This window comes from Hyla sarda, chromosome 3, assembly GCF_029499605.1.
Source record: "Hyla sarda isolate aHylSar1 chromosome 3, aHylSar1.hap1, whole genome shotgun sequence".
In the NCBI taxonomy this organism is placed as follows: Eukaryota; Metazoa; Chordata; class Amphibia; order Anura; family Hylidae; genus Hyla; species Hyla sarda.
The window spans coordinates 428,901,740-428,913,941 of NC_079191.1; the positions used below are offsets into that span (position 1 = coordinate 428,901,740).

The 12,202-nt window shown below is 52.7% G+C and overlaps 1 protein-coding gene across 3 annotated transcripts in view; it reads right to left on the reverse strand.

The window, feature by feature from the left end:
• DNAH14 (dynein axonemal heavy chain 14) overlaps positions 1-12,202 on the reverse strand; it is a 410,501-nt gene that overhangs the window by 24,329 nt on the left and 373,970 nt on the right. For all 3 annotated transcript variants that reach the window (XM_056568451.1, XM_056568450.1, XM_056568452.1), the window contains exons 76-79: positions 2,117-2,327; positions 1,940-2,042; positions 1,147-1,374; positions 587-784 (exon numbers count right to left, since the gene is read on the reverse strand). In XM_056568451.1, the coding sequence (XP_056424426.1) occupies positions 587-784; positions 1,147-1,374; positions 1,940-2,042; positions 2,117-2,327 (740 nt within the window). The remainder of the gene's footprint in view (positions 1-586; positions 785-1,146; positions 1,375-1,939; positions 2,043-2,116; positions 2,328-12,202) is intronic.

Sequence of the window (12,202 nt, forward strand, 5' to 3'; positions counted from 1 at the left end):
GCTGACGGAGGTCGTGTCTGCCTCCTCCTTAGATGATGCTGAGTTGCGGTGATGCTCAGCGTGTTACGGATACTTCCTGTGTGTGACTGGCGCCTCCTTAAAAATTGCCGCCCTAGGCCTGGGCATTGTTTGCCTGGTTTAAGATGCAGGGCTGGGAAACACTGCTTCGGAAATGCTACACTTCTTTTAATACCTTCCAGTTTTAGCGATTACATAGCAAAAACTGGTACTAAAAGAATGCCGCATTATAGCAGACGACCAACCGCAACACTGTGCGATGGGATTGTGTGTTTTAACCCCAACTGTGCTGGTACTTATGTATCTTCTATTGTTACACAGTCTAATAAGCTTTTTATGCAGATGTGAGAATGTACAATACAGGAAAGCTTCATTTCTTGAGATGATAAGAGACAAGTCATTGTTCACACTAGTTTGTGGGATCTAAATATACTAAAAAGAGAAAACAAGCCAGTACAATGCTACGGGAATTGAGTGGAAATACTGGCAGAATGATGGTGCTTCTCCCATATAACAACGCGTTTCGAACAGTACTAGGTACTTAGATCTCTATTACAAAGCTACTTACCTGGTCGGCCGAGAAGGAGTAGTCATCCTGCAGCAGAGTCGGGGTGTAGAAATTGTCCAGGATGCTCAGGAGGCAGCGCCGGTCCCACAAGTCGGTCACGCGGCCTCCATACACCACCTCGCCTGTTAGGTAACGTAACGCCGTCCACGGGATGTCTCTGTGGTTGTCCGTGAGCATCTCCAACATCTGCACGGAGACCTGCACACACAATGGGATTACACTGTATGAGTCATTTCTAACCAGTGTGCCTCCAGCTGTTGCAAAACTACAATTCCCAGCACGCCGGGCACTCTGAGAGTTGTAGTTTTGCAACAGCTGGAGGCACACTGCTTGTAAAACACTGTAGTGTAATCAGGAAAGTGCATTCACATGTACAACATTGTATCTAATGATCTGTCCACTAGGTGGCACTGTTCCTTGGTGGAAAAAAGCAGCCATGTTTTTTTCAATTCTGGACCGCCATTAATAAAAAAAATGATTATTATTGCGTAATTCCTTAGGCAGATATGCCGAATGTCAGCCCAACTTTACCAATTTCTATTTTTTGTAACCGGACGAACCTCCAAGTCGGAGAGGGTGAAGTCATATGGGAGATTCCACCCCAGGGCACCATATTTCCTCCTCTCATTGATCACGGCGTTGAACAGGCACAGGCTGAAAAGGAGTCTCTTCCAGGCCGGTCGGCCATTTTCCTTTTCGAAGATCTTCTCTGTGATCAGTCCGCTGTCGCTGCTGTCGAAGGTCTGTAGCAATTTCCCTTTCAAGCCCATAGGGGGCTCCACTGCCATCTACCATGGAAGACAGAAAATGATTATAAAATACCGACTTCTATGGTGTTTAACAACCAAAATGCCTCCGGCTGTTGCAAAACTACAACTCCCAGCATGCTAAGCAGCAGGTATCATGGTCTGGGCAGTGGATGGGAGACCAAAAGCAATGCTCAGAGCAGTGTTTCCCAACCAGGGTGCCTCCAGCTGCTGCAAAACTACAATTCCCAGCATGCTAAGCAGCAGGTATCATGGTCTGGGCAATGGATGGGAGAGCAAAAGCAATTCTCAGAGCAGTGTGTTCTCAATCAGTGTGCCTTCAGCTGTTGCAAAACTACAATTCCCAGTATGCTAAGCAGCAGGCATCATGGTCTGGGTGGTGGATGGGAGACCAACAGCAATGCTCAGAGCAGTGTTTCCCAACCAGGGTGCCTCCAGCTGTTGCAAAACTACAATTCCCAGCATGCCCGGACAGCCTTCGGCTGTCCGGCCATGCTGGGAATTGTAGTTTTGCAACAGCTGGAGGCATCCTGGTTGGCAAACACTGGTATAAACCCTAGAATCATCTACATCTGGTCCATCTCACCTTGAAACCCTTCTGTATAATAGAGACCGGAAAGGATTCTTCAGACTTTGAGCTCAACCACAGTCTGAACTGGGGATCTACGGCGCCGTCCTGCTGGTCAAATCTGAAACAATATATATAATTATTACAGGATTATTTACAATTGGTGCCATTGTTACCGGTAGTGTCTGACCTTACCCATCCACGATTTCTCTGAGCCGGGGCATGAAGGAGGCGGCGAGGTGGCAGTTCTGCAGGAAGACCCAGCGGCCCTTCAGTCTCCTGGCCTTGGTTATCAGCTCTTCTGCCTTCACCCCCTGACCACGTCCCAGGGAGATCATGTCTAGGTGCAGGGTGCTGCCATGGGTCTCCAGTGCCAGGCGCTCCAGCTGAGCAGTTGGGTCGGTGCCTATGTGTAACACAGAACATAAGGTGTATAAGTCTCTTCTCATGGTATTATAGGGGGGACAACCCTAGAGAGCCGAGGTCCCCTCCGACTGGGGCTAAATCAGCAAGATAGTGATTTTTTTTTTTTTAAAGGACTGAGATGAACGGAAGAGGCAGTGGAGGATGAGTGGTTAGCACAGAGTAAGATCAGTGGTTAAGAGAGGAATGGATCGGCGGTTAACACAGGGGTGGATCAGCGGTTAGAACAGGGAATGGATCAGCGGTTAGAACAGGGAATGGATCAGCGGTTAGAACAGGGAATGGATCAGTGGTTAGAACAGGGAATGGATCAGCGGATAGCACTGGGAATGGATCAGCAGTTAGCACAGGGGTGGATGGATGGTTAGCACAGGGAATAGATCAGTGGTTGGCACAAAATAAGATCAGTGGTTAAGAGAGGGATGGATCAGTGGTTAGCACGGGGAATGGATCGGCGGTTAGCTCGGGGAATGGATCGGCGGTTAGCTCGGGGAATGGATCGGCGGTTAGCACGGGGAATGGATCGGTGGGTAGCACAGGGGTGGATCAGTGGGTAGCACAGGGGTAGATCAGTGGGTAGCACAGGGGTGGATCAGTGGGTAGCACAGGGGTGGATCAGTGGGTAGCACAGGGGTGGATCAGTGGGTAGCACAGGGATGGATCAGTGGGTAGCACAGAGGTGGATCAGTGGGTAGCACAGGGAATGGATCAGTGGGTAGCACAGGGAATGGATCAGTGGGTAGCACAGGGGTGGATCAGTGGGTAGCACAGGGAATGGATCAGTGGGTAGCACACGGAATGGATAATTGGGTAGCACAGGGAATGGATCAGTGGGTAGCACAGGGAATGGATCAGTGGGTAGCACAGGGGTGGATCAGTGGGTAGCACAGGGGTGGATCAGTGGGTAGCACAGGGATGGATCAGTGGGTAGCACAGGGAATGGATCAGTGGGTAGTGGTAGCACAGGGGTGGATCAGTGGGTAGCACAGGGAATGGATCAGTGGGTAGCACAGGGAATGGATCAGTGGGTAGCACAGGGGTGGATCAGTGGGTAGCACAGGGAATGGATCAGTGGGTAGCACAGGGGTGGATCAGTGGGTAGCACAGGGAATGGATCAGTGGGTAGCACAGGGGTGGATCAGTGGGTAGCACAGGGGTGGATCAGTGGGTAGCACAGGGAATGGATCAGTGGGTAGCACAGGGGTGGATCAGTGGGTAGCACAGGGGTGGATCAGTGGGTAGCACAGGGGTGGATCAGTGGGTAGCACAGGGAATGGATCAGAGGGTAGCACAGGGGTGGATCAGTGGGTAGCACAGGGAATGGATCAGTGGGTAGGGGTAGCACAGGGGTGGATCAGTGGGTAGCACAGGGAATGGATCAGTGGGTAGCACAGGGGTGGATCAGTGGGTAGCACAGGGGTGGATCAGTGGGTAGCACAGGGAATGGATCAGTGGGTAGCACAGGGGTGGATCAGTGGGTAGCACAGGGAATGGATCAGTGGGTAGCACAGGGGTGGATCAGTGGGTAGCACAGGGAATGGATCAGTGGGTAGGGGTAGCACAGGGGTGGATCAGTGGGTAGCACAGGGAATGGATCAGTGGGTAGCACAGGGAATGGATCAGTGGGTAGCACAGGGGTGGATCAGTGGGTAGCACAGGGAATGGATCAGTGGGTAGCACAGGGGTGGATCAGTGGGTAGCACAGGGGTGGATCAGTGGGTAGCACAGGGAATGGATCAGTGGGTAGCACAGGGGTGGATCAGTGGGTAGCACAGGGGTGGATCAGTGGGTAGCACAGGGAATGGATCAGTGGGTAGCACAGCGGTGGATCAGTGGGTAGCACAGTTTTCTGGCTACATCACAGGGAATGAAATCTCCGTTGAGCTTGTTACACAATATTTTCAAAACACATGAACAGAACAGAAACAAACACGAAGATTAGATTGTGAGCTCTGCTGGTGACAATGACCGGTGTACAACACTGCAGAATAGGAGATATAGGAATACAGAAGGAGAAGAGGCTTAACAGGAGCCTAAGTCTTCAGGGTGGGATTCAAGACCACCTAAGACTCTGAGGCTGGAATTCCACCTGTTTATTTTTTTTGCAAAAACGCCAATTCTGCCGCATGGCGTTTTTTCAGCCAAAAAACACTGTGGCCAGACGTTAGCTGTAAATCAATGAGAAATCGCAAAATTCTTATTCAACTTGGCGTTTTTCACTTTCGCGTTTTTTTTATCCTTTTGGCGTTTTTTCACTCTTTTATTGCGTTTTTGAAATCATTGGTAATTGCAGCATGTTGAGCCACTGGTGTTTTTTTAGTCAAAATCGTGGTGTTTTTCTCCCATAGAAGTCTATGGGAGAGAAAAAACGCCAAGAAAAACGATATGTGGGTTTTAACTTTGCCGTTTTTGCAGGCGGTTTTTATTCTTTTTTGGACTTTAGCGATACAAAAAAGTGATGCAGATACCTTTTTTAATAACATTTCGGAGGGTATCATTAAAAAAAATTTATAAAAAAGATACAGTAGTGAAGGAAAAAATTGTATCTAACGAAATGTATCTTTTTTTATCACAAATGTTTTATTAATTTTTAAACAGGGATCCATTTATGTGGGCGGGTGGGGGCCTAAAAATGTAGCCGACAATAATAAAAATGTAGTGTGTGTGTGTTTTTCCCTTTACTTTCTTTTTTTTTTTACATTTTTTTTTAGGTAGTACTACCACTCCCAGCAGGGGACACACTGTTGCATGATGGGAGTAGTAGTACCTGTACTAATTGACAGATCGCCTTTGGGATCCTTCTGTATAATGTATAGATGCGGTCATCTGCTCTATGGTCCCCTGCATTGCCGTATATATACACCTATTCATATTTCCCGCAGAGCTGTGATTGGCCAGATGGTTCCAGTGTGTATATATACGTCAGTGCAGGGGACCATAGAAGAGCAGCCGCTGCATCTATACATTATACAGGAGCATCACAGCGGGTGTCAGGAGTGATACCAGCTGTGATCTTTCCATAACTGCAGGTACTACTACTCCCAACATGGGGCACACTCTGCTCTATGCTGGGAGCTGTAGTTCCTGCATTAAAGGGGTACTCTGCACCTAGACATCTTATCCCCTATCCAAAGGATAGGGGATAAGATGTCAGATCGCCGGGGTCCCGCTGCTGGGGACCCCCGGGGATCTCCGCTGTGGCACCGCGCTATCATTACAGCACAGAGCGAGTTCGCTCTGTGCGTAATGACGGGCGATACAGGGGACGGAGCAGCGTGGCGTCATGGCTCCGCCCCTCGTGACATCAGGGCCCGTCCCCTTAATGCAAGTCTATGGCAGGGGGCGTGACAACCTCCACGCCTCCTCCCATAGACTTGTATAGAAAGGGGCGGGCCGTGACGTCACGAGGGGCGGAGACGTGACGTAACGATGCTCCGGCCCGTCATTACGTGCAGAGCGAACTCACTCTGTGCTGTAATGATAGCGGGGTGCTGCAGCGGGGATCCCCGGGGTCCCCAGCAGCGGGACCGCGGCGATCTAACATCTTATCTTTTGCCATCACTGCAGCATCCTTTTTTTTTTTTTGGTACCCAACAAATTTTGAGTACCAAAAAAAAACGCCAAAAGGGGACAAAAATGCAATTTCCGCACAAATGAAAAGACGACAGAAAAAACGCCAGACGTAGGACATTGCACTGGCGTTTTTTCATGCGTTTTTTTTTGGCGTTTTTTTAATCCAAAAAAACGCAGCACAAAAAACTAAGTGGAATCCTTTCCTAAATGGAGTGACTGGGTCTCTGAGCTGTGATGGAGCAGAGTGACAGTATAAAGCATGGGGGAGAGCGACAGTATAAAGCATGGGGGAGAGCGCCAGTATAAAGCATGGGGGAGAGCGACAGTATAAAGCATGGGGGAGAGCGACAGTATAAAGCATGGGGGAGAGCGACAGTATAAAGCATGGGGGAGAGCGACAGTATAAAGCATGGGGGAGATCGACAGTATAAAGCATGGGGGAGAGCGACAGTATAAAGCATGGGGGAGAGCGACAGTATAAAGCATGGGGGAGAGCGACAGTATAAAGCATGGGGGAGAGCGACAGTATAAAGCATGGGGGAGAGCGACAGTATAAAGCGTGGGGGAGAGCGACAGTATAAAGCGTGGGGGAGAGCGCCAGTATAAAGCGTGGGGGAGAGCGACAGTATAAAGCGTGGGGGAGAGCGACAGTATAAAGCGTGGGGGAGAGCGACAGTATAAAGCATGGGGGAGAGCGACAGTATAAAGCATGGGGGAGAGCGACAGTATAAAGCATGGGGGAGAGCGACAGTATAAAGCATGGGGGAGAGCGACAGTATAAAGCATGGGGGAGAGCGACAGTATAAAGCATGGGGGAGAGCGACAGTATAAAGCATGGGGGAGAGCGACAGTATAAAGCATGGGGGAGAGCGACAGTATAAAGCATGGGGGAGTGCGACAGTATAAAGCATGGAGCAGAGCGACAGTATAAAGCATGGGGGAGAGCGACAGTATAAAGCATGGGGGAGAGCGCCAGTATAAAGCGTGGGGGAGAGCGCCAGTATAAAGCGTGGGGGAGAGCGCCAGAATAAAGCGTGGGGGAGAGCGCCAGTATAAAGCGTGGGGGAGAGCGACAGTATAAAGCGTGGGGGAGAGCGCCAGTATAAAGCATGGGGGAGAGCGCCAGTATAAAGCATGGGAAAGAGCGCCAGTATAAAGCATGGGGGAGAGCGACAGTATAAAGCAAGGGGGAGAGCGCCAGTATAAAGCATGGGGGAGAGCGACAGTATAAAGCATGGGGGAGAGCGCCAGTATAAAGCGTGGGGGAGAGCGCCAGTATAAAGCGTGGGGGAGAGCGACAGTATAAAGCATGGGGGAGAGCGCCAGTATAAAGCGTGGGGGAGAGCGCCAGTATAAAGCGTGGGGGAGAGCGACGGTATAAAGCGTGGGGGAGAGCGACGGTATAAAGCGTGGGGGAGAGCGACGGTATAAAGCGTGGGGGAGAGCGACGGTATAAAGCGTGGGGGAGAGCGACGGTATAAACCGTGGGGGAGAGCGCCGGTATAAAGCATGGGGGAGAGCGCCGGTATAAAGCATGGGGGAGAGCGCCGGTATAAAGCATGGGGGAGAGCGCCGGTATAAAGCATGGGGGAGAGCGACAGTATAAAGCAAGGGGGAGAGCGACAGTATAAAGCATGGGGGAGAGCGACAGTATAAAGCATGGGGGAGAGCGACAGTATAAAGCATGGGGGAGAGCGACAGTATAAAGCATGGGGGAGAGCGACAGTATAAAGCATGGGGGAGAGCGACAGTATAAAGCATGGGGGAGAGCGACAGTATAAAGCATGGGGAAGAGCGACAGTATAAAGCAAGGGGGAGAGCGCCAGTATAAAGCATGGGGGAGAGCGCCAGTATAAAGCATGGGGGAGAGCGCCAGTATAAAGCATGGGGGAGAGCGCCAGTATAAAGCATGGGGGAGAGCGACAGTATAAAGCATGGGGGAGAGCGCCAGTATAAAGCATGGGGGAGAGCGACAGTATAAAGCATGGGGGAGAGCGACAGTATAAAGCATGGGGGAGAGCGCCAGTATAAAGCATGGGGGAGAGCGCCAGTATAACGCATGGGGGAGAGCGCCAGTATAACGCATGGGGGAGAGCGCCAGTATAAAGCATGGGGGAGAGCGCCAGTATAAAGCATGGGGGAGAGCGCCAGTATAAAGCATGGAGGAGAGCGCCAGTATAAAGCATGGGGGAGAGCGACAGTATAAAGCATGGGGGAGAGCGACAGTATAAAGCATGGGGGAGAGCGACAGTATAAAGCGTGGGGGAGAGCGACAGTATAAAGCGTGGGGGAGAGCGACAGTATAAAGCGTGGGGGAGAGCGACAGTATAAAGCGTGGGGGAGAGCGACAGTATAAAGCGTGGGGAGAGCGACAGTATAAAGCGTGGGGTAGAGCGCCAGTATAAAGCGTGGGGTAGAGCGCCAGTATAAAGCGTGGGGGAGAGCGCCAGTATAAAGCGTGGGGGAGAGCGCCAGTATAAAGCGTGGGGGAGAGCGCCAGTATAAAGCGTGGGGGAGAGCGCCAGTATAAAGCGTGGGGGAGAGCGCCAGTATAAAGCGTGGGGGAGAGCGCCAGTATAAAGCGTGGGGGAGAGCGCCAGTATAAAGCGTGGGGGAGAGCGCCAGTATAAAGCGTGGGGGAGAGCGCCAGTATAAAGCGTGGGGGAGAGCGCCAGTATAAAGCGTGGGGGAGAGCGCCAGTTTAAAGCGTGGGGGAGAGCGCCAGTATAAAGCGTGGGGGAGAGCGCCAGTATAAAGCGTGGGGGAGAGCGCCAGTATAAAGCGTGGGGGAGAGCGACAGTATAAAGCGTGGGGGAGAGCGACAGTATAAAGCGTGGGGGAGAGCGACAGTATAAAGCATGGGGGAGAGCGACAGTATAAAGCAAGGGGGAGAGAGACAGTATAAAGCATGGGGGAGAGCGACAGTATAAAGCGTGGGGGAGAGCGACAGTATAAAGCGTGGGGGAGAGCGCCAGTATAAAGCGTGGGGGAGAGCGCCAGTATAAAGCGTGGGGGAGAGCGCCAGTATAAAGCGTGGGGGAGAGCGACAGTATAAAGCGTGGGGGAGAGCGACAGTATAAAGCGTGGGGGAGAGCGACAGTATAAAGCGTGGGGGAGAGCGACAGTATAAAGCGTGGGGGAGAGCGCCAGTATAAAGCGTGGGGGAGAGCGCCAGTATAAAGCATGGGGGAGAGCGCCAGTATAAAGCGTGGGGGAGAGCGCCAGTATAAAGCGTGGGGGAGAGCGCCAGTATAAAGCGTGGGGGAGAGCGCCAGTATAAAGCGTGGGGGAGAGCGCCAGTATAAAGCGTGGGGGAGAGTGCCAGTATAAAGCGTGGGGGAGAGCGCCAGTATAAAGCGTGGGGGAGAGCGCCAGTATAAAGCGTGGGGGAGAGCGCCAGTATAAAGCGTGGGGGAGAGCGCCAGTTTAAAGCGTGGGGGAGAGCGCCAGTATAAAGCGTGGGGGAGAGCGCCAGTATAAAGCGTGGGGGAGAGCGCCAGTATAAAGCGTGGGGGAGAGCGACAGTATAAAGCGTGGGGGAGAGCGACAGTATAAAGCGTGGGGGAGAGCGACAGTATAAAGCATGGGGGAGAGCGACAGTATAAAGCAAGGGGGAGAGAGACAGTATAAAGCATGGGGGAGAGCGACAGTATAAAGCGTGGGGGAGAGCGACAGTATAAAGCGTGGGGGAGAGCGCCAGTATAAAGCGTGGGGGAGAGCGCCAGTATAAAGCGTGGGGGAGAGCGACAGTATAAAGCGTGGGGGAGAGCGACAGTATAAAGCGTGGGGGAGAGCGCCAGTATAAAGCATGGGGGAGAGCGCCAGTATAAAGCATGGGGGAGAGCGACAGTATAAAGCATGGGGGAGAGCGACAGTATAAAGCATGGGGGAGAGCGCCAGTATAAAGCATGGGGGAGAGCGACAGTATAAAGAATGGGGGAGAGCGACAGTATAAAGCATGGGGGAGAGCGACAGTATAAAGCATGGGGGAGAGCGACAGTATAAAGCGTGGGGGAGAGCGACAGTATAAAGCGTGGGGGAGAGCGCCAGTATAAAGCGTGGGGGAGAGCGCCAGTATAAAGCGTGGGGGAGAGCGCCAGTATAAAGCGTGGGGGAGAGCGCCAGTATAAAGCGTGGGGGAGAGCGCCAGTATAAAGCGTGGGGGAGAGCGCCAGTATAAAGCGTGGAGCAGAGCGCCAGTATAAAGCGTGGGGGAGAGCGCCAGTATAAAGCGTGGGGGAGAGCGCCAGTATAAAGCGTGGGGGAGAGCGCCAGTATAAAGCATGGGGGAGAGCGCCAGTATAAAGCATGGGGGAGAGCGCCAGTATAAAGCATGGGGGAGAGCGCCAGTATAAAGCATGGGGGAGAGCGCCAGTATAAAGCATGGGGGAGAGCGCCAGTATAAAGCATGGGGGAGAGCGCCAGTATAAAGCATGGGGGAGAGCGCCAGTATAAAGCATGGGGGAGAGCGCCAGTATAAAGCATGGGGGAGAGCGCCAGTATAAAGCATGGGGGAGAGCGCCAGTATAAAGCATGGGGGAGAGCGCCAGTATAAAGCATGGGGGAGAGCGCCAGTATAAAGCATGGGGGAGAGCGCCAGTATAAAGCATGGGGGAGAGCGCCAGTATAAAGCATGGGGGAGAGCGCCAGTATAAAGCATGGGGGAGAGCGCCAGTATAAAGCATGGGGGAGAGCGCCAGTATAAAGCATGGGGGAGAGCGCCAGTATAAAGCATGGGGGAGAGCGCCAGTATAAAGCATGGGGGAGAGCGCCAGTATAAAGCATGGGGGAGAGCGCCAGTATAAAGCATGGGGGAGAGCGCCAGTATAAAGCATGGGGGAGAGCGCCAGTATAAAGCATGGGGGAGAGCGCCAGTATAAAGCATGGGGGAGAGCGCCAGTATAAAGCATGGGGGAGAGCGCCAGTATAAAGCATGGGGGAGAGCGCCAGTATAAAGCATGGGGGAGAGCGCCAGTATAAAGCATGGGGGAGAGCGCCAGTATAAAGCATGGGGGAGAGCGCCAGTATAAAGCATGGGGGAGAGCGCCAGTATAAAGCATGGGGGAGAGCGCCAGTATAAAGCATGGGGGAGAGCGCCAGTATAAAGCATGGGGGAGAGCGCCAGTATAAAGCATGGGGGAGAGCGCCAGTATAAAGCATGGGGGAGAGCGCCAGTATAAAGCATGGGGGAGAGCGCCAGTATAAAGCATGGGGGAGAGCGCCAGTATAAAGCATGGGGGAGAGCGCCAGTATAAAGCATGGGGGAGAGCGCCAGTATAAAGCATGGGGGAGAGCGCCAGTATAAAGCATGGGGGAGAGCGCCAGTATAAAGCATGGGGGAGAGCGCCAGTATAAAGCATGGGGGAGAGCGCCAGTATAAAGCATGGGGGAGAGCGCCAGTATAAAGCATGGGGGAGAGCGCCAGTATAAAGCATGGGGGAGAGCGCCAGTATAAAGCATGGGGGAGAGCGCCAGTATAAAGCAAGGGGGAGAGCGACAGTATAAAGCATGGGGGAGAGCGACAGTATAAAGCATGGGGGAGAGCGACAGTATAAAGCATGGGGGAGAGCGCCAGTATAAAGCAAGGGGGAGAGCGCCAGTATAAAGCAAGGGGGAGAGCGCCAGTATAAAGCATGGGGGAGAGCGCCAGTATAAAGCATGGGGGAGAGCGCCAGTATAAAGCATGGGGGAGAGCGCCAGTATAAAGCATGGGGGAGAGCGCCAGTATAAGGCATGGGGGAGAGCGCCAGTATAAAGCATGGGGGAGAGCGACAGTATAAAGCGTGGGGGAGAGCGCCAGTATAAAGCGTGGGGGAGAGCGCCAGTATAAAGCGTGGGGGAGAGCGCCAGTATAAAGCGTGGGGGAGAGCGCCAGTATAAAGCGTGGGGGAGAGCGCCAGTATAAAGCGTGGGGGAGAGCGCCAGTATAAAGCGTGGGGGAGAGCGCCAGTATAAAGCGTGGGGGAGAGCGCCAGTATAAAGCGTGGGGGAGAGCGACAGTATAAAGCGTGGGGGAGAGCGACAGTGTAAAGCGTGGGGGAGAGCGACAGTGTAAAGCGTGGGGGAGAGCGACAGTGTAAAGCGTGGGGGAGAGCGACAGTATAAAGCGTGGGGGAGAGCGACAGTATAAAGCGTGGGGGAGAGCGACAGTATAAAGCGTGGGGGAGAGCGACAGTATAAAGCGTGGGGGAGAGCGACAGTATAAAGCGTGGGGGAGAGCGACAGTATAAAGCGTGGGGGAGAGCGACAGTATAAAGCGTGGGGGAGAGCGACAGTATAAAGCGT